Below are 22,952 nucleotides of genomic sequence, written 5' to 3'. Positions count from 1 at the left end.
ATATGCATGTCCAATGGGAGATGGTATAACCCCTGTGGAGGACTAAATAATGGCCCCCAAAGATATTTAGGTCTTAATCCCTGGAACCTGTGAATGTTACCTTAGGTGGTAACAGAAACTTTGTAGATGTAACTAAGGAATTTGAGATGGAGAAATTTTCCTGGATTAGCTGAGTAGGTTATAAATGTAATCACAGCGCAACTCTAAGAGGGGAGCAGAGGGATGCTTGATACAGAAGAAGGCAGTGTGATGGGGAGACAAGACACCATGCTGCTGGCTGGCTCTGGATGACAGAGAAGTGGCAATGAATACACTGAGAGCTGGAAAGGATGTGTACACTTCCCTAGCACCTCCAGAGGGCGTTTAGCCCTACCAGCACCTGGATTTTAAACCAGCAAACTGCAGACTCTGGCCTCCAGCATTTAAGAGAGAAGTTTGGGTTGTATTTAAGCCACAACATTTGTAGTCCTTTGTTACACCAGCCATGCAAAACTAATACAGTTCCAAACAGGTCAAAATGGATACTTTGAGAAGCCAGAACTTTCTTAGATATTATAATGATTTGTGGTCTTCTCAAGCTCAAACTGTATCTCAGTCTTCATTTATTTGACAGGAAAAATTAGGAGGAAAATGTCCAAAAATGCTCTTTAAAGAGATGACAATGCAGGGCTGAGGTTGCAGCTCAGTGGTAGAGCACTTGCCTGGTATGTATAGAAGCCCTGGGTTCAATCCTCAGCACTGCGTATGTATAAAAAAGTAAATAAATAAGTAAGTAAGTAAATAAAGGTCCATTGGCAAAATAAAAAATTTTTTTTAAAAAATGACAATCCAAAGAAAGGTTGTAAATTATTTATTGGCAAGCACTACTAGTGAGAGTGATTCAAATAACGATGCAACAATTTTATTACTCGTAAGACTCAAGTTTCATTATTATTAATTGTTGGGGTAAAGAAGTTAGTTAGAATTATCTTTTTTTTTTTTTTTTTGTACCGAGGATTGAAGCCAGGGGTACTTAACCACTGAACCACATCTCTAGCACTTTTTATTTTTTATTTTGAGGCAGGGTCTCACAAAGTTGCTTAGGGCCTCACTAAGTTGCTGAGGCTGGTTTCGAATTTGCAATCCTCCTACCTCAGCCTCCCTAGCTGCTGGGATTGCAGGCATGAGTCACCATGCCCAGTTCTTATAGGTGTTGTTTTTGTTTTGCAGGTATGTTTATGTGTCACATGCATGTCTGTCGGGGGATGTACTAGGAATTTAAAATAGGGGCACTCTACATTGAGCTACATCCCCAGTCTTTTTATTTTTTATTTTGAAACAGTGTCTCACTAAGTTGCTGAGTTTGGCCTTCAATTATGATCTTCATGCCTCAGCCTCCCCAATAGCCTGTTACATTCTTTTATGTCTTTCTTTTGTTGTTGTTATTATTGTTGTTTTTTAGATATATATGACAGTAGAGTGTATTTTACACTCTACTGTATATTATTATACACACATGGGGCATAACTTCCCATTCTTGCGGTGGTACATGATATGGAGTTACACTGGTCATATATGAACATAGGAAAGTTATGCCTGAATTATTCTATAGTCTTTCCTATTCCCATCCCCCCTCCTTTCTCTTCATTTCCTGTTGTCCAATCCAATGAACTTCTATTCTCCCACCCAAACCCCTTATTGTGTGTTAGCATCCACATATCAGAAAGAACATTATTAGACCTTTGGGTTGGCTTTATATCTTTTATTTTAACTTCTCAATTAGTTATTCAGAAAAAGCTTGCTGACCACCTCTTCATACCAGTAGCAAACATTTACCTAGTGTTTAAGACAGATACTCTCTTATATATTCTATATTAACACACTGTAATAATTTTGCTTAAATAGTGTCAATCTATTAATATTCATGTCTAAAAACAACTGTAGAGGTACACTGTATACCAAAATACTTAGGTACTAGGAAATTTATTTTGATATTCTAGATTCCTATAATCTGACACAGACTAGGTCTTTATAATGTGTGATAGCCTCAGAAGAGATGTATGGTTACAATTCTGCTTTTTGAAAAATTATTTTAGTAAAACTAAAACCATCTCCAGAAACTATTTCTAAATAAGCACTTTTAGGGCTGGGGTTGTGGCTCAGTGGTGGAGTGCTTATCTAGCATGTGTGAAGCACTGGGTTCAATTCTCAGCACTACATAAAAAATAAATGAAATAAAGGCATTGTGTCCATCTATAACTAATAAAAATATTTTTTAAAAATAAGCACTTTTAACATTACTGAACAAGTGATGATATATAAGCCAGCTACGTAGGTAAATCAATATGCAGACTTTCTTCTGGGATGCACAGTATTTTATTTTAATTCAAATTCAAAGTTTCTATTAATACATCTAGTATGATTCAGGCCACAGGGTTTATTTTTGAAATATCTTTGTATAGCCTGAGATGTATGTAAAAATTCATTATGATAACCCAGCTCACTCCTTAGGCTGCTCAAGTAAAAGCTTCCCATAACCTTCAAGAAATTAAGTCCTGAGTGGCTTTGGGTATCCTTGATTGTGAGATTAAGCTATAAATTCCCTTAGGAGAATTAAATGCCTGGACAGAATCTTAATCAGCCTGGACCTGCCAATTGGGATGTTCTTTGGAGATAGAGGTCAAGATGTTTTAAAAAAAAAGATTAAAATTGTCCACTAAGCGTTCCAGCTAAAATGCTGATCACATTCCTTCTCCTTCTGCTCAGGCCGTGTAGGGAACAAAATCTGAGCCTGGGGTGGGAGAAAAAGTTTGAAACAGAATCAAGCTATTTTTAGCCCAACAATCAATGTGTGCTAAATGGATTGTGCATGGATCTTTATTCTTATGTTCCAAGAGGTAGAAATGACCCTGTTCAAAAGATAAGAAAGGGAAGGGAAGGGAGAGAGGGAGGGGAGGAAATAAATGCTCATGTATATGCTGAGTATGCACTGAACCCGTTCTATAGTTTAAAGGGTGGGCAGCCTCTTACTGTTCTTTATTCGTAAATGGTGAATGATAATTAATAAAAACCTAATCGTGGGCTGGGGTTGTAGCTCAGTGGCAGAGTGCTTGCATAGCATGTGTGAGGCACTGGGTTCGATTCTCAGCACTGCATATAAATAAGTAAAATAAAAGTCCATTGACAACTAAAAAAATATTAAAAATTAAAAAAAAAAAAACTTAATGACCTTGAGTAAAGTAAAGGGGCTATGCAAGATTATTTAAAAACAGATTTTTTTTTTTAACCTATGTCAGCTCCAGGGCTTCCATTTCTTTTTTTTTTTTTTTTAATATTTTATTTTTTAGTTGTAGTTGGACATAATACCTTTATTTTATTTATTTATATGTGGTGCTGAGGATTGAACCCAGGGCCTCACACATGCTAGGCGAGTGCTCTACTGCTGAGCCCCAGCCCCAGCCCCAGGGCTTCCATTTCTACAGCATGTCCTGAGCAGCGCAGTCTCACTATTTCTAACTACAGCTTGACCCTTCCTGGCAGTTTTCCACTTAATTCTCCGTTTGGCACTGGTTTAATGACTAGCTATCACACAGCAAGTTGATCTAACTGTCATATCAGGCCAGAAGTCTATGGCTCTTCTCATTGTCTAATGTAGAGATAAAATAGTCAAAAACAATAATACTATTTTGAGTCTATGTCCAAATCATATTCAATACCTGGATGTTGAGAATTTTTAAATATGCTTAAGTTTTTAAAGTGTTCCCCCAAAATATTTGGGATCATGAAGATGCAAGTCCTTATTACTGCCCTATAGTAACCTCAAAATGCCAAAAATATGTTTGAATGAAGATCAAAAGACATCATTTTGAGAACTATTAAAAAGCTATTGTATTATGTCTCATTGACACCTATAATAAACCAACTTTCCAAATAATTGGAAAAAGCATTTCCAATCCTTATTATTAGAGAAACTGAAGGTGCATGCTCCTTATAACGACGCCTGCATTTTACGGCAGATCAATACTCACAGCTCTCTGGGTATATGGGATTACAGCAGGCAACACGATGACTTCACAGATCTGCAGGATGTGTACCTCGCCTTCCTCTAATGGAAACCTGAGTCTCCCCAGGGACGCTGTTTCCCTCACATCCCTCCCAAGTGCTGACCGTTTTATTCCTGAAGTCCCCCTACCACAGGGCCCGGAGGCGGGAGTGCTGCCCTTTTTACCCCATGTGGCTCTTCTCTGAGATTCTCCCTCACTCTCCCTGAAACACTCCTGCTTGTATCATCTGCTACCTAGCCCTGCTGCTGCACCAGGTCTTCAGTCCCACCAAACGTCCACTCGTTTCCCCGCATCATCTCCAGAACTTAATTCTGGGCAATCTCAATATGCACACTCCTGAATGGATCTGAGCTGTCCCCTGAGTTCCCAACTTGCTGCTACTGGGAGGCGGGAGGACATTTAGGAGGTGGAGGCCTGTGGGAGGTTTTGGGTCCTCGAGGGTGTGCCCCCCATGGGGCTGTGAGACACTGTTCTCTTCCTCTTTCCTTCACTTAATTTCCTGGCCATGAGGGAAGGGTTTTTGCTCCACTGTGCACTTCTGCTACGATGTGCTATGCCTCCCCGAGAGCCCTAAGAGCAATATGTCCACCTAGTCATGGACTAGAAACTTCAAACCTGTGAGCCAAAATAAACCTCCTCTCTGAAGTCAGAAGGTAATCTCTCTGATGACTTCGGGTGTCTGTAACAGTGACAGAAAACTGGCACAATGCGTACAGATGACCTCATTCCTGCAGTTCCTTTTCTTGACAGATCTTCTCTTACTGGTGTCATTCCCGTGCAGAGACCTTAGTGACCCACTCTCCAGGTCACAATAGCCCACTCCTCCTTTCAAGTCCCAACACCTCCTCAGCTTTCCTCTCCACTGCGGATCTGTCTTCCCACTTCAGTGAGGTGACTGAGGCCAGAGGAAGATGACTTGCAGACTCTCTTCCTCTACGTCTATGCGTGGGCCAGCATCTGTATCCACATATTCTGCTTTCCCAGACATTGCCATAGGTGAGATGTCCTTGCTGACCTCCAAAAGTAATATCACCACTTTTTTTTTTTTTTTTGGTGGGGGAGGGTACTGGGGATTGAACCCAGACATGCTTTACCACACTGAGCCACATCCCCAGAGACCTCCCCACCTACTTTTTTAAAATTTTGAGGCAGGGTATCACTAAGTTGCTTAGGGCCTCCATAAATCGCTGCAGCTGGCCTTAAACTGGCAATCCTCCTGCCTCATCCTGGGGACCAGATGGGATTACAGGTGCGTGCATTGTCTGGCTAATCCCTTCACTTTTGTACCAGATTCCATACCTCTCCTTTGCCTAAGGAAATCAATTCCTCCACGCATTCTTCCCTTTTCCTGGTACAGCCTTAAAGTTTCCCTCTCAGTGGGTTGCTCCTATCAGCATTCACATATGCTGCTACTACTTCCCTCTGAAAACAGACAGAACAAGAACCAACTTGCCCTTGAGCCCATTCCATCTCCTGGCACCTCCTCCTTTCTTTCATCCTCTTTACAAACACCAATGAAAACACTGGTTCTATTCTGCTTCCAGTTCCTCACCTTTTATTTCCTTGAAGTCCACTCTAATCAGGCTTTTGTTCCCACCGTCCTGGGGAAATTCTCTCACGGGTAACCAGTGACATGCTGCTAAACCAAGGTCAACTCCAGTTCCTCATCTTGTTTGCCCTGTGGGCAGCGGCTCTCTTTACTGGGCTGGCAGGAGCTATTCTCTCTCCATCACTCTCTATCTCACTTACTATTGATTTTTAGTTCCTTTTGCTGGTTTCCCTTCTGGTCCCCCACCTCTTGATGTGAGGTGGCCCAGAGCTCAGTGCTTGGGCCCTTTCTCTTTTCTATCTGCACTTCTGTCTTTAATGATCTCACCAATGCCATGACTTTAAAGAGCATCTGTCTGCCGACAACTCCAAAATTTACAACTGTACCCCTTGGCCTCTCTCTGAATTCTAGGTCCTTCTCTCCCACTACCCATCCACATCTACACCTGAAGATCCAGTAGAAATTGAAAACTTTACATGCTCAAAATTGAGCTTCTGATTTTCCTCTTAAAACTTGTTCTAGCTGAAGACTTCCCCACCTCAATTGATGAAAATTCCATTTTTTAAGTTAGCCAAACTAAAAACCTTGGACTAGAGCTATTTTTTTTTCCTCCCTACTTCTGGTTCTGTCCATCCAACCCATTAGAAAATCATGCTGACTCCATTCTCAAAGATGTTCAAAATATGACTCCTGTTCCCCACCTCCACCTGTCCCTGTGGCCCAAATCACCATCTTCTCATATCACAGATGGGTCATCTGTGATAATTCCCATCTGTATCCTTGCCCCAACAGTCTCGTCCCTCCTGTCCTCAACACCTTTCCAGTAATCGTGCAAAGTAAAAACCAAACCCCTGTCAACAGTACGTAAGGCCCTGCAGGATCTGGCTTCCTATTTCCTCTTTTAATTCATCACGCCAGTGTGGTGTTGGTGAAGGGACAGGTGCATAGAGCAATATAAAAGAACGCAAAGTCCAGAAAAATACCCCCATAGATGTGGCTAGTCCATCTTGACAAAGGTGCCAAGGCAATTCAACAGAGAAAAGGTGGTTTTTCAACCAATGGCTTCTGGAAACATTGGACATATATATGCCCCCCACAAAATGAACTTTAACGTGAACCTCATACTTTATATAAAAATTAACTCTAAGTAGATCATAGGTCTACATTTAATACTACAAGGCTTTAGATGGAAATTTAGGAGAAAATCTTCATGACTTGGAGATAGAGAAGGATTCTTAAATCTGACACCAAAAGCACAACACGCAAGAAGCTTGTTGTTTTCAGTGCTGCATATCGAACCCAGGGACTTGGACATGCTAGGCAAGTGCTCTGCCTCTGAACTATATCCTCAGCCCTCAAAATTAGTTTGTTTTGTTGTATACACTAGATTTAATCACAATGAAAAATTTTTTCTTTGTGTGCCAATATTAAGGGCCTAGTGGAAGATCCTTAGGTTAGCTGGAGGTATACCCTGAGAAGGGACTGTGGGACTCCAAGCTTTCTGGCTTCTTATTAGGTAATATAATCTCTCCCTCTCACAGGTGTTCCTGTCATCTGCCAGGAAGTCCTCATCAGAGCTGAGTGATCCCAGTACCATGCCCTTGAATCTCTAGAACTATACTTAAAAAAACTCTTTTATTTAAAAAGTAGCCTGCCTCTGGCATCTTGTTACAGTAATGAAGAACAGACTAATACACTGGCAGGAGATGCTTTTAAGAGAATGAAAAGATAAGCTTCATACTGGGAGAAAAATATTTGCAAATCACATCTGACAAAAGACTTGTATCTAGAATACATAAAGAATTCTCAACACTTCCATAGGAAAAGAAAAGACTAAATTAAAAATGGGCAAAAGCCTGAACAGACACTTACCAAAGAGAATATGTAGAAAGCAAAGAAGCCCAAGAAATATTCAATATTATTATCCATTGTGAAAATGCAAATCGAAACCACAATGAGATACCACTACATGCCTACCAGAGTAATAATAATCAGAAAATACTGACAATACTGAGTGTTGAAAAGGATGCTATCTGGGCAACAAAAACTCTCATGCAATGCTAGGGGGAGTGCGAAATGGTACAGCCATGCTGGAAAAGCTAAACACACCTTACCATTATAACCTAGTGCAACCACTCTCTAAGTAGTTACCCTGGAAAAATGAACACTTATGCTCACTCAAAAACATAAATGTACATGAACGCATACAGAAGTGCTACTTATCACCACAAAAATCTGAAAATAACCCACATGTCCCTCCATAGGTGAATCAATTAAACAAACACAGTGGAATGCTACCCGGCAGTAAAAAGGACCGGACTTAATGGAGGCAACGATTTAAATGAATCTCAAGGGCATGATGCTGACAGGAACGACCCATTTTCAAAAGATCACATACCAGAAGATGACGTTTTTATGACATTCCTGAAAAGACAAAACTAGTGGTGACAGGGAAGAGCTTGTAGGCTCTCAAAAGCACCTAAATGGCGTCTGGCTTCACCACAGGCACCGAAGATGTGGAATGAATGAATAAATGTAGGACTGCAAAGCTGAAGATCCAAAAAGATTAAAAACCCAAGATGCATGTCTAAAGAGAAGCTCAACACTTAGGTCCAAGAGCTCAGATTCTCAAGGATTTCCACCAGGTGGAAAGACAGCCCATGACGTCATGCTTTTTGTTTGTTTTGTTTTTCTTTTAAATCAGGCACATGTTTTAAAGAGACACTGCACGTCTGTCTGAAAACCAGGATGCTAAGGCATCCTGAAACCTGCCACATGGGGAAGCACTAATAATGGATCTAGATATGTTTAGTCTGAAAGAGAAATGACGAGACAGCTCTTTCCAAATATTTGAAATTGCTGAGCATGGCCTAAAATTGTCAAGTGAAATAGAAAACAACAACCACAACAAATATTCTCTGTAGTGCCAGAGGCTAGAAATATGGCCAGCTGGTGAGAAGTCCAGAGACCAATTTTCCCTGAACAAAAAAAGAAGCAGTTTAATAATTAGTGCTGCCACACAACGGGACAGGCAGCCTTGGAAAGAAGGCAGAAGACAGGGAATGAACAGTCATTTATTTTATTATTTTTTTAATTTTTATTTACTGATTGATTGTGGTGCTGGTGATGAACCCAAGGCTTTCCACGTGCCAGGCAAGCACTCTACCACTGAGCTCCAGCCCAAGTCCATGAACAGTGCATTAGCATGGTCACAGCACGGGTCTTCTCACCCGGCACTTTCAAGCTAGCATTGCCATCTACATGTTGTAAGTAAGGAAACTAAAGCTTAAAGAATACTGCAGTTTAGGTAAGTGTCCCCCAGCAACCTACATGGAAAATAAACTCTTGGTCTCCAGCTTGGTGCTCGTGGGAGGTAGTAGAGACTTTAAGGGGCCTAGGGGGACACCTTCCAGTCATTGGGGGCACGTCCTTGAAGGGGGTAGAAGAAAAGCCTAGCCCCTTAGTTTCCTACTGTTTTTGAGTCCCAGTCAAGAGGAAAGGTTCTGCTCTGCTATTCACTCACTACCATGATATGCTGCCTTACTTGAAGCAACAGAGTCACTTGATCATGGACTACAATTTCCAAAACTGTGAGCCAAAATAAACTTTTTTGTTTTACAAGTTTTTCATCTCAGGTATTTGTCACAGTAATAGAATGCTGACTAACACAGAGAACAAATGTAACTTGCCCAATATCACATACTTGGCCACTGGTACAGCTAAAATTCACACAGGGATGGCTAACTTCTAAAACATGTTCTTTCAGTTTCGTTTAATTCAATTTGACTCAATAAAAATTATTTTTAAATTTTAACTTCTAATATCTGATTTTGGTTAGCCTTGATGTTGGGGATACCAAGGTAAATGATAGACAAAATATAGTCCCTTCTTTGAAAGGGGCTCACAGTTTCTCTTTGCCATAATTATGGAAGAGTCCGAATAACAAATACATGGCCATTTAGGGATGTTAAAGAAATATTATTGTTCTGGGAGAAGTATTTACTAAATAACCATTGCAGTTCCTTCCCACCCTAGGATTTTATGAATATGAGTTCCTTGTGGTAGAAGAGATATACTTTCAAAATGTTCATATAATGAATTTCTGGAAATTGGGTCACTGGCATATTATGAAGTTTGATTTTTTTTACTCCACTGAGAGAAAAATTGGACTTTCAAATGTGGTAAAAATCATATGGACTGGGGCTGGGGTTGTGGCTCAGTGGTAGAGTGCTCACCTAACACATATGAGGCACCACATAAAAATGAATAAATAAAATAAAGGTATTGTGTCCAACTACAACTAAAAAAAATTTTTTTTTTTTAAATCATATAGAGTAAGGGGCTGGGGTTGTGGTATCATTTGCCTAGCATGTGTGAGGCACTGGGTTTGATCCTCAGCACCACATAAAAATGGGTCAATAAAATAAAGGTATAAAAAAATGTTGCATCTTTTTAAAAAAAAAACTTAAAAAAATCATATGGAGTAAGCATCTTTTAAAATATAAAAGTCATATCCCACTAAAATGGGATTACAAATTAAATTATTGTCAAGCCAGGCACGTAGTATATGCCTATAATTCTAGCTACTTGGGAGCATGAAGCAGAAGGCCAATGTGGTGACTTAGACTTTACCTCAAAAAATGAAATGAAATAAAGGGCTAAGAAATATAGCTCAGTGTAGAGCATTTGTCTAATATGCAAGAAGACCTAAGTTCTTAGCCCAGTACTACAAAAAAAAAAAAAAAAAAAAAAAAAAAGAAGAAGTTTAGCTCTTGTCTTGGTCTATTCGTGCTGCTAAAACAAAATACCTAAGGCTGGGTGATTTCTAAAGAACAGAAACTCGTTTCTCACAGTTCTGGAGGCCAGCCATCTAAGGTCAAAGCAGCAGAAGCCGTGGTGTCTCGGGAGGACCCAGTCTTGACTCCCAAGATGGTGCCTTATTGCTGCATCCTCTGGAAGGGAGGAATGCTGTGTCCTCACATGGCAGAAGGGCCAAAGAGCCTACCTAGTTCCCCACCTCTTTTATAAGTGCTAATCCCATTATGAGTGCACTGTTCTCATGATTTCATCACCTCTTAATACTACCGCATTACTGATGAAGTTTCAACACATGAATCTGAAGGAGACACAGTAAGACCACAGAAGCTATTGTGCTAATTCTCGATACACTCTTCAAGAATTTAATTAGTTTGAGCCAAGATTCAGAAGAGGCTGACGTGCTTTTGGCAGCTACCATGACAAGGCTAAGAGCGTATAGATCAGAGCCAGTTTTTTTGATTCTGGCTTGTCACTTAGTGCAAGTACATTGGACAAATATCTAAATGTCTCTTCAATTCACATGTCCCATTTCCCATTTTAGTAAAATGGGATAATATGCTCAAACATAGGTACAGAATTCAGAACAGTGTCCAGTGCTCAATAAAGTTACTTTAAAGTACCGGCTGAATCTTACTTTTGACTTAATAAGTTTTTTGTTTATTTGTTTGTTGGTTGGTTTTTGCTCTGCCAGGGCTGAACAGAGGACCTCGCACATGTTAGGCAAGCACTCCAGCCCTGAGTTATACCCCTGGACCAATTATTCATTGTTTAACTCCAATCTGCTGCATTCCACCTAAGAGATCTATCTATGTGACACACCAATTCTGTTTAGAAATACTGACCCAAATGCTTTGTGTGCTTTGTAAATATTACAGTAAATTCTAACAAACATTACTAAGCAAGCAGTAGGTAATATTAAAGGTTTAATTATCCTACTTTATGGTTTCATCAGTGTGGATTTTAGTTAAATTTAGTACAAAGAAATTGTTTAATTAACACTGTCCAAATAAACCTACTTCGGTTATCTCTCTTAGACCTAATACACTGAAAGTAGAAAAATGAAATCCAAACTTGTTTCAGTAAGCTCTGTTTAGGAACTAGAGTAATCTATCGCTTTATGTTTTCACCTAAGTGTTGCTACTGAAGAGAACACAGGGATTTTCCCCCCCACTGTCTATTACTGATTTTATAAAATTAACTTCTAACTTGTTTAAGATTAACTTCTAATTTGGCTCTTTGATTTGGATAACTTTTTATTTATACTACCTATAATTTTAAATATTATTTACCTATAATTTTAAATATTGTCTACCATTAAAGACATGCTTATAGTAAGGCTGACAAAATGTCAAATGTCTTAAAAATTGAGAGGAATTATATGAAAATCTAAGTTAGTTTTTAACAGTTAAACATAGTCCTGAGGCCAAGGCAGAAAGAAAAGCATATTGTAATCCTACTGCCCAACCTGAACCACAATAGAAAGGATTTCCATGGTGGTAAATTCAGAGTCATTTATCTAATGTTTCTTTAACCTAAGAACACAGATCTACATAATGAGTGATGTCTTCATGGACTTTCATAGGGGTGTAGAAAATTATTAATGATTATAGCATATGCTTATTATGGACTTACTCTATGCCAATATAATCTAAAACAAATTTTACCAATATCAGGAATATAAAACTTTTAGCAGAACTGAGAAAACTGATTTCCTAATACTTAATTAGGCAATTTTTCCATTTGACCTCTATACTTTCCTATAACTACTATATATGCAAGACAAAAAAAATTGACCTGGGAATTACACACACATACACACATGCATATATGTGTAATGCTAACATACTGCACACAACTTCAGAAACTCACCTTTGCCAATATCAATGATCCTACTGAAACAAAGAGATGAGCCCTTTTAGTAAATACACATGCTTTCATTAATTACTAAATTCACACAACATCTGTCAAGCTGATGATTTACTAAGCTTTGGTTATCCTTACGTATTTCTCACAGTCTATGATGCATAATTTTTCTAACTTATTGATGTCTCTTCCAATCACTATGTATCAGTGAGTACAAAAAATAAATTAAGTTGATCCTACAATAAAAACAAGTCTGAGATTTCAATTTAATATCAACCATCAAAAGTATGTTATGCACACCTATAATCTCAGCGGTGTGGGAGGCTGAGGCAGGAGAATTGCAAGTTCAAAGCCAGCCTCAGCAAAGGCGAGGTGCTAAGCAACTCAGTGAAACTCTGTCTCTAAATAAAATACAAAATAGGGCTGGAGATGGGGCTCAGTGGTTGAGAGCCCTGAGTTCAATCCCCAGTATGCCCCCAAAAGGTATGTTATGAGTTAACTAAAAATACATATAATTTATTTCTATTCTCCTTTTATAATACATGTTCTGCTCTAAATGCTAATAATAATGGTGTTAAGGGCATCAAAACAACTTGAAGCCTGATGAAAAACAGTGGGCCCTAGAGATACAGTAATGCCACTAGATTTCAGCCTGTCAGAACATCAACAAACACACTTAGGAAACCAGGAAACTAACAAGTTTTTTATTTTTCTCGTTCAATTACCTGACAAATCTGAATGAATATATTCATAGCCTAAATTGCCTTGAGCTGCTTTAGATTAAAAAAAAATGTATGTACCAAGCTATTCTCTTACTGCACACCAATTCCCCCAAATGCACAAATAAGTGTTGTCAAGGAATTCATTCAGGAGATCATGGTGCTCAGCAATTATCCAAATTGTGATCCTTTTGGTCCTCCCTTCTTCAAGTTTGAGCAGACCAAAAAGTCTGAATCAGTGGATCTTAAAATGTTTCCAGAACAACAGCCACAACATCACCTGGGAACTTGTTAGAAATGCATATTCTATTACTAAGATGTTCAATTAAGGAACCCAGTTGGTTGTGGACCTAGCAGCTGCACGTCAATAATTGCTGCATGGGTGTGGGGTGCTAAAAGACATCTGCACCTCTTCTACAGATTCCAGATGTGCACGCTGTCTGCATGTGTTAAAATATCACACTGAGCCCTATTAATATGTACAATTAATACATGTTAATAAAAAGTAACCTAAATTGCTGAAAATGGAGTGATAGAATATGAAGTTTCCAAAATTGGCCTTACGGGGTTTGATGGATAAAGCTGCATTTGGCTATTTCTGTCCCCATGCTATCCGGCACTAAAGAATGACCCTAAAAGTCTCAAAAGGATATGGTGTGTGATGTTGCCTTGCGAAGGCTGATGAGGGTAGTTTGGTGGAGGTTCAAGGTCTGATGGAGATCCCCCAATCTAATTCATACTGGCTATCATTTGCTACCTTCCTTACAACCAGTAAAATGGATTGGGGCTCTGTATTACAAGACTCCATGGCCCTCAGAATACTCCCCTGAGATTCATTCCCCAGTGAGGAGCATCTTGGGTTAACACTGCTGTCGTTTTCAGTTCACACTGCTGCAGAGGATTACAGCCCACCATTCTTCTCCACATTATATTAAAATAGGCAATGAAGGGAGGAAGTGCTAAGGTCACTATATTTTTTAAACACACCTTGGCAAAACTGTCAAGGCCATTCCTAACCCATAAAATTTTTAATTCTTAAAAAACAATAAAAGCGAGGAAATCTCATCTCAGAGCAAGCTGCCATTTTGCTAAAAAGGCAGGAAAACTGCTAGCATCAGTATTACGTGCTTCTTGCTTAACACAGCTCCTTGGATGAAAGCAAAGGTTTTATTCATCTCTCGGGCAGAGAGCATTTTGTATTGTTTCTCTCTCCCACACAAGTATTGCAGGGTTTACTTGTTTACCTCCTTCAGATCCTGCACAACGGCCGTGAGCCTCTCATTTTCTGCTTGGACATTAGTGACCACAGCCCGGCTCTGTTTCAGTTCATTCTGCATCTCCAAGATCTTGCCCAGATAGTAAGCTTCCTTTGATGCAGACTCCTGCAGAAGCGTTTCCTCCCGAGTCTCTCCATCCTCAGCGACTTTACGATGGATGGAGAAGGACTGCCCAAATGCCTGTAGAGTATTTGGAAAGAAAAAAAGTGCATAATGAAATATACCACAGGACTCTTAAGCAGTCTTGGAAAATGCTTTGTTTGGCTTTGTGTATTTAAAAAAAAAAAAAAAAAAAAGAAAGCTATGCTGAAAGACCTCCAGAAGAAAAATAATCATAACTAATAAAAAACATAGGTAACAATTTAGTAGCTCTAATTGGTGCCTGAAATCCTTTTTGAATAATTCAAATCCTTTTGAGGGAAAAGGGTGCTGGAGATAAACCTAAAGCTTCCTGCATGTTAAGCACATGCTCTACCATGGAGCTAAAGCTTCAGTCCCTTCAAAACCCAATTTTAAGGAGAAAAAAAAAATTTAAACATCTTGCAAAAGTACCTATGTGTTAAAGAAAAATTGAAAAACATTACTGGCTGTTTTATGTTATTTTTGTTCAGACAGATTCTATTGAAAAACACTTCAGTGTTAATCAGTCCATTAAAATTCGTGTTGTCACTTTTGTTCCAGAAAAATATCCCACAGCTAGGCACAGTGGTGCACACCTGTAACCCCAGCAGCTCGGGGGGCTTAGGCAAGAGGATCACAAGTCCAAAGCCAGCCTCAGTAATTTAGCAAGACCCTAAGAAATTTAGCGAGATCCTGTCTCAAAGAAGTAAAAAACAAAAAGGGGGCTGGGGTTGTGGCTCAGTGGTGGAGTGCTTTGCCTAGCACATTTGAGGCCCTGGGTTCAATCCTCAGCACCACATAAAAATAAACAAAAAATAAAACTATTGTGTCCAACTCAAAAATAAATATTATAAAAAAGGGGGGCTGGGGATGTGGCTCAGTGGTTAAGCTTCTAGATTCAGACCCCCGTAACCTCCCCCTCAAAAAAAATTTCACAAATATTTCCCAGAAAGAAAATAACAGCTTCACTAGCTTTCTAATACATTAGCCTAATGTCAGACCAATTATGAACAAGTGCCCTTCAAAGAGAAAATCATCAGACAACATTCAAATGGCCCAGTACCACAAAGACATTGAAATGTAATCTCTGTAAGAAAACATGTATCTATTTATTTGTGCAGAAAGAAATCTAGGAGAATAAACCAGAAACTAAACAAGTTGGTTGTGTCCAGGGGATGGTGGGAATGGGGTGAAAAGACTGGGGGAATGAAATGTCCTGGAGGGAAGAAGGGGCACAAGGATTCTCCGATTATGCCTTCTCAAATAGTCTGACTCCTAGAACGACAGTAATGCTTCACATGCCTCACAAATACACACTAGAAATCAACCTCTATGTGCTGTGGAAACCCAAACTAGAACACAAATAGTATAAGGACAAACCCAACTGTATTATAACTAAATAACAAAGTCACACCAGAAGGTATACGGAATAAAAATCAAAGCTTAGCATTTTAGAAAACAATATTTTTACTATATACTAAGAGGTTAAAAACAACATGGACACTGAGGGCAGTGGTGCACACCTGTAATCCCCATAGCTCAGGAGACTGAGGTAGGAGGTTTCCGAGTTCAAAGCCAACCTCAGCAATTTTGCAAGACCCTAAGCAACTCAGTGAGACCCTGTGTCTAAATAAAATATGAAAAGGGTTGGGGATGTGGCATGTGGCTCAGTGGTAAAGTACCCCTGGGTTCAATCCCTGGTACCAATAAATAAATAAATAAAAATTTTTAAAAATTAAATAATAAAAAAAAAGACAACATGGACTTCCTCAAAATATAATCTAGCTGGTGAAGTTGTTTCTCATAGAGATTATAAAAGCAATGTTTCTCATTGTTGGAGAAAGGAGCCACAAATAAGGAAGGGAGAAATTGAGAAGGAAACCAGTGGTGGAGGAAGTTATCAGGATAAACATGATTTAATAGATAAATAAATATTCATAGATGGAGAGAGAGAAAGGCTTCTCAAAGGTGTGCATATTCACACACACACACACACTTCCCAGCTCTGTCAGCTGTGGGGCCCAGAAGTAATGGCATGGCATGCCAGTAGCTATAAGCACACCCAGCACCCAGATTTTGTTCCTCAATATCAATCTCCAATAAAAAGAGCAAGGTTCTTTGGAAAAATTGGTCCTAGAATTGGAGTACAATATGCTTGGCATATCTGTGATAGTCAAGAGTAATAAAAAGCTTTTTCAAAAACAATAGGGAGGGCTGGGGTTGTGGCTTAGAAGTAGAACACTTGCCTAGCATGCATGGGGCACTGGGTTCGATCCTCAGCATCACAGAAAATAAAATAAAGATATTGTGTCTACCTATAATTTAAAAAATATATATATTTTTAAAAAACAACGGGGAGGGGCTGGGGTTGTGGCTTGCCTATCATGTGCAAGGCTCTGGGTTTGATCCTCAGCACCACATAAAAACAAATAAATAAAATAAAGGTTTTGTGTCCATCTACAATGAAAAAAATATACATTTAAAAAAACAAAAATAAAAAATAAAAACAATGGGGAGACTGGCATGGTGTCACATACCTGGAATTCCCACAACTCAGGAGGAAGGTCAGGAAGATCACAAGTTCATGGCCAGTCTGGGCAACTTAGTTAAGACCCTCTCTCAAAACTTATAAAAGAATTGGGGTATAGCTCAATGATGGAGTGCTTGCCTAGCATGTGCAAGGCCCTGAGTTCAATCCCCAGGACCACATCCTGAGTTGTAGTCTCACACTGGGATGAGAGCCTACATCTTGGGAGCAAATTTTACCACTCCCATATCAGATACAGCACTAATCTGTAGGGTATACAAAGAACTAAAAGAGCTAACCACCAAAAGGACAAATAGCCCAATCAATAAATGGGCCAAGGAACTGAACAGGCTCCTCTCAGAAGATGATATACAATCAATCAACAAATATATGAAAAAATGTTCAATATCTCTAGTAATTAGAGAAATACAAATCAAAACTATCTAAGATTTTATCTCACTTCAGTCAGAATGGCAGCCATTAAAATACAAACAATACATGTTGGCGTCGATGTGGGGGAAAAGGCACACTCATACATTGGTGGTGGGACTGCAAATTGGAAAGCAATATGGAGAATCCTTGGAAAACTAGGAATAAAACCACTATTTGACCCAGCTATGCCACTCCTTGGTCTATACCCAAAGGACTTAAAAACAGCATACTACAGGGACACAGCCATATCAATGTTTATAGCAGCACAATTCACAATAGCTAAACTGTGGAACCAAACAAGATGCCCTTTAGTAGATGAATGGATAAAAAAAATGTGGTATATATACACAGTGGACTATTTTACTCAGCAATAAAAGAGATTAAAATCATGGCATTTGCAGGTAAATGGATGGAGTTGGAGAATATAATGCTACATGAAGTTTGCCAATCCCCAAAAAACAAAGATTTTCTCTGATATAAAGAGGCTAATTCATAATGGGGTTGGGATAGGGAACATGGAAGGATTAGACGAACTCTAGATAGGGCAAAGGGGTGTGGGGGAAGGAAGGGGGCATGGGGGTAAAAAAAATATGTTGGAATGAGATGGACATCATTACCCTAAGTACATATATGAAGACATGAATGGTGTGAATATACCTTGTATATAACCAGAAATATGAAAAATTGTGTTCTATATGTATAATATGAATTGTAATGATTGTAATGCATTCTGCTGTCATATATAACAAATTAGAATAATATATATACACTGCCTCAGTAAAATCTGTTGGCTTGGGCACTCTATAGCTCTTGGTTGAAACAACTCCCAACATCTTCGTGGAAAGTAAATTTATTATTCCAACCTTAATGTAAAGTTTTCAAATATCTGTACTCTGCATCGAGCACCAAAGGAGATAAAAAAATATTTTTTTCAGATATAGACATTGAATGGGTTTTCAAAAAAGAATCAAGAATTAAAGTTTCAAGTATAAAATTTTGATGAATATTTTATTTGTTGTAGTCCAGAAACTTTAAATGAACATATGGGTTTCTGAAATTAGTCATTATTTTAATGAAGAACTTGGCCCTTCAATGGACCTGATTTGAAAAATGATCAATGTGCAGAACGTAACCTAAGGACATGACTCGTGTTTTTTACTTGAAATAGCAAAATAATACCAATTCTGCACAGGCGAGAGATGCTCCATGATCCACATTTGCCAATGAGAACTAACACTACGCAGAAACTATCTGCTTTTTTTAAGAAAGGGAGAGCGAGCCAGATGCAGTAGTGTATATCTATAATCCCAGATATTCAGGAGGCTGAGGCAGGAGGATCACAGGTTTGAGGCCAGCCTGGGCAACTTAGCAAAACCCTGCCTCAAAATAAAATAGAAAAGGAATGGAGATGTAGCTCAAAGTATAATGCTCCTGAGGTTAATCCCCAGTACTGGAAGAAAAAAAAAAAAAAAGAAAAGAAAAGAAGAAAAGAAGGGAGGGAAGAAGAAAAGAAAAAAGTAAGGGTGAAGGAGAAAATACTCTTATTTTATCTAATTCCTAATTGCCAATGTCTGGAATTGGGCATGACAGTCACTAACATCTATCGTTCAGTCACTTATTAAAGTTGATGTACCAGACCTGTCTGGCTCACCAGGCACCTCCTTCCTCTATCACCAATGGTCTCCTGACAAGAAGACATCAATCTTTTTCAAGGTTACTGAAGCTACAAAACCTGGCTTGAACCACAAAACCAACTTCAATGTCCTTTTACAGGCAAACTGAAGTAGGCATGTTTCTAATTATTTTTTATTGAGATGGCAAATTCCTTAGAGGTACTACAATAATTTTATGGGTATTTTGTTTTAAATCAATTGAGGCAAATTAATATTTCTAAACAGTTTTAGCATGTTCTATGATTTATCATAGTGTACATAGTTATAATTGCACACTTCTTTTAATATATTCCATTGCAATGGACCAAAGTTGCTTTACTTATTAGCATTAAGTCCAATTAGCTATATAATAAGCACTTTTTTCTCCTTCTACTTATATGACTTCTTAATCCAAAGAAAACTGATATTTATGTCTTCATGCTCTGGATAACATATTAATTATGAAGTATAATTTTCATAACTATTTCTCTTCATAATATGAAAGGCAAATTTTGGGTGAGAAAATTTAATAATATCACTTGAACTTCAGTAAGCATCCTTGCTTACAAAATTTTCATTCTTTCATCTTAAAAAACTGGCAGAAAGTGTACTAGTTCACTCAAGGACATGAGACAAAATATTTTTAATCTGAAACTGCAAAATAATATTGAAATTCACTCATTCATTCATTTGTTCTTCACCCCACAGAATAACAGAGCAGTATACTGTACCAGGAACTGGTGGATACCAGTGTTCTAGGCATGGATACCACAGTGTTCTAGATAATCTCTGTCATCCAGAGTATGCATTCCAGTGAAACATAAAGAAATAAATCAATAATAAGTGTGTGACATAATGAAGGAAAAGTTCTAAGGAAAAAAAAAAAAAGAAAGGCAAGTCCAATGGAGCTTCCTACAATGACCTATCTGTACTGTCCAGTGTGGTCACTGTATCTATGTGTGCTCTTCAAATGTGGCTAGTAGAACCAAAGTACTGATTTTTAAGTTTTATACAATCTTAATAATAACATGGCTAGTGGCTACTGTGTTGAAAACTGCAGGGATTGAGGGTTACACAGGAGCAGAGAGAGGGAGCCTCGTTTAGAGAGACAGTGTCAGGGAAGAGATTCGAACCAAGTGAAAGAATGACCTAGAACCGGCCTTTCCACAGAGGAGCCAGCCTACATTTTAATGTTGCTAAGCAAGAATTATAGCAGTGTCCTGTTGTCTCATGAAGACTGTCGGTGGCTAGGCATGGTGGCGTACACCTGTAATCTCAGCAACTCAGGAGGCTGAGGGCAGAAGAATCTCAAGTTCAAGGCCAGTCCCAGCAACTTAGCAAGAACTTGTCTCAAAATAAAATTTAAAAGGCTGGGGATGTAGCTCAGTGGTAGAGTGCTCTTAGTTCAATTCCCAGGATAATGCTATCAAAAAATACTATCAGTGGCAGTTCATGAAAAGCTTTCCAATAGCACTTCACGATCTGAGCGCTCCAGCAAATATTTAGAAATGATTCAACTTGTAGGATTCAACTTGCCAACACTTTCCTTCTTACAAGTTCCAATGAGCTAGATCAACTTCCCCAATGAACTGGTTTACCTTCTGTGAATACACTACAAAAATAACTTGACCAGTTATATTTCTGTGGCCTCAGCTGACAGGAAATCCAGCATTAAATAAGAGAAATACCAATCACTAAAATACCTTTATGTTTTTGGTATAACTCTCTCCTGTTTTCTCTCTAATATTTTGAGTTTCATTGCATTTATCCCATTATGTTGTTTTCTTTTATTTTAATCTACTTTGAACACTTTGGGAGTAGAAATGATGTGAGTTATAATCCTATCATGAGTTAAAATGTTTAATTACTGTCTGTTTTTAATGAAGTCTTTAAAAAAAAAAAAAAAAGGTCCATGTTAAAGAAGTCTGAAAGTTTGAGGACTGAAAGCTCTTCCAAGGATTCATTCTCATTCCATGGAAAACACTGAGTCCAAGGGATCTGATAAGGCACACCCTCCAAAATGGAAAGAATCTAGCTAAAGTATTAAAACTGACTGAGAAGTGTCTCCCAAACCACTATATTCCAGCAGCAGAGACTTAGAAGGTATGATCCAATTGGAAAAGACCACACTGCAGCTCAGGCATCCCAGAAATATCCAGTTAGCAGAAATTGGTTCCCATGCTCACAGAGTTTAAAAGTTATTAGGCAACATGAGGTTTCCCCAACAAAAACAAACCAGGTCCTTGAAAAAGGAGATGCACTCCTAAGAGGCCAAAAAAAAAGTTAAGAGGAGGAGCTTATGAACTGTAGTAACTCTGCCCAACTTAGTGGCTGTGGCATTGGGCAAGTTACTCAACATTCTGCACCTCAGGATTCTCATCTGTAAAATGGGAATAATAATAGCTTCTATGTCATAGTTTAATTGTAAGGCTTAAAAGGGAAAATCTATGTTATCATTTGGAAGAGTTTTTGAGACAAAAATAGTAAGTGCTCAATAACTGTTCATGCTTTGAAATCAAGGGCATTTGGGTTTAAATCTGCTTCCTCTGAAATCCTTTTTTTTTTTTGGTGCAGTATTCCATTTTAAACTCAGAGTGGCTTACCACTGAGCTACACCCCCAGTTCTTTTTATTTTATTTTGGGAGACAGAGTCTTGCCAAATTGTTAAGGCTGATCTGGATCTTGCAATCCTTCTGCCTAAGCCTCCACAGTTGCTGGAATCACAGACATGCGCCACCACACCTGGCCTTCTCTGGAATTTTTGGCAACATATTTATTTCTATTTCAGTCATTTTATGTATAAAATAAGAATAGTAACATTTATCTAAAAGGTAAGACTATACTAGTTTAGCTTGGTGAAATGGCATGGGCCTTGGGAGGCTGATGTAAAAGGATCACTTGAGCCTATTAAATTCAGGACAGCCTGGGCAACAGAGCAAAACCATCTCTTAAAGTTAAAAAAAAAAAAAAAAAAAAAACTAGCCCTTTTGGGTATCTGATAAGAGGTACAAAACTCATAGCAAATGCCTCTGCGCAGTAAATGCCTATTAAGTGTTAGCCCCCATCCTCTTCTTTCCTGCCCTTAGTAAGTCTCAGACCTGACCCTGGCAGGCCACTTCCTCCCCTGGTGTTAAGCTTCTGCTTGGATTTGTGCAAAACATATATGGGAAACATTGAACCTCTTACTACAAGAGGACCTCTGATCTATCCTTCTTCTCATAAAGCGACCAAATATGTAAAAAGACTAGGAGTAATTTCTTAAGGTGTAGGCTTAAAGGACTTTTGATTGCTGACTTTTGATTCCTAGTTTTGCATTCTGCAAACCATTTTTCAATTACCATAAAACTGAAATATACGCATTTAACTTGAGATTATGTTTTTTTTTGAGGTGGGGGTGCACAGAAGTATCTCTCTGTTCCCCAAGTTGGCTTTGAACTCACAACTGATCCTCCTGCCTTCACTTTCTTGAGTGGCTAGGATTATAAGGGCAGGCCACAATGCTTGGCTCAACTGGGACCTTTTTAGAAAGGAAGACAGGCCTGGGAATGCAGCTGCATCATAGAGTATGTGATTAGCATGTGCAAGGATCCACCCCCAGCACGGAGGGAGGGAGGGAAGAGGTTCCATCTCCAAATGCTCTGTGGTAACTTATTCGGGATGGAGATTCCCAGTGTTCTTGGTTCAAGGACTGGCATGTCAAGTTTTTCACAGCATCCCTGGAACAAATATGTAATAATTCTGTTGACATAGTCAGGGTCAAACAACTTCGGTCTTTATATTCTAACAACACTGTTTGAAAAAGCTGTATAAAAAATTTGAAAGAAAAGTGATATTTCTATTTCATTCTTAAATAACCACAATCACCTACTATTGTGATGTGTGCACCCACAGGGTACTCTATAGCTTCTCAAACCCTGCATCGGATTGGACTCCACCGCCCTGATTTCTGTTC

The 22,952-nt window shown here is 38.8% G+C and overlaps 1 protein-coding gene across 8 annotated transcripts in view; it reads right to left on the bottom strand.

Moving 5' to 3' along the window:
* Positions 1–22,952, bottom strand: part of Bicd1 (BICD cargo adaptor 1) — a 229,526-nt gene that overhangs the window by 112,840 nt on the left and 93,734 nt on the right. For all 8 annotated transcript variants that reach the window (XM_076852756.1, XM_076852754.1, XM_076852758.1 and 5 more), the window contains exon 2: positions 14,237–14,449. In XM_076852756.1, the coding sequence (XP_076708871.1) occupies positions 14,237–14,449 (213 nt within the window). The remainder of the gene's footprint in view (positions 1–14,236; positions 14,450–22,952) is intronic.

This window comes from Callospermophilus lateralis, chromosome 4 (genome assembly GCF_048772815.1).
Source record: "Callospermophilus lateralis isolate mCalLat2 chromosome 4, mCalLat2.hap1, whole genome shotgun sequence".
NCBI classification, from domain to species: Eukaryota; Metazoa; Chordata; class Mammalia; order Rodentia; family Sciuridae; genus Callospermophilus; species Callospermophilus lateralis.
Note: the sequence above shows the minus strand (reverse complement) of the source record. Positions and strands in the feature narration are given on the sequence as shown.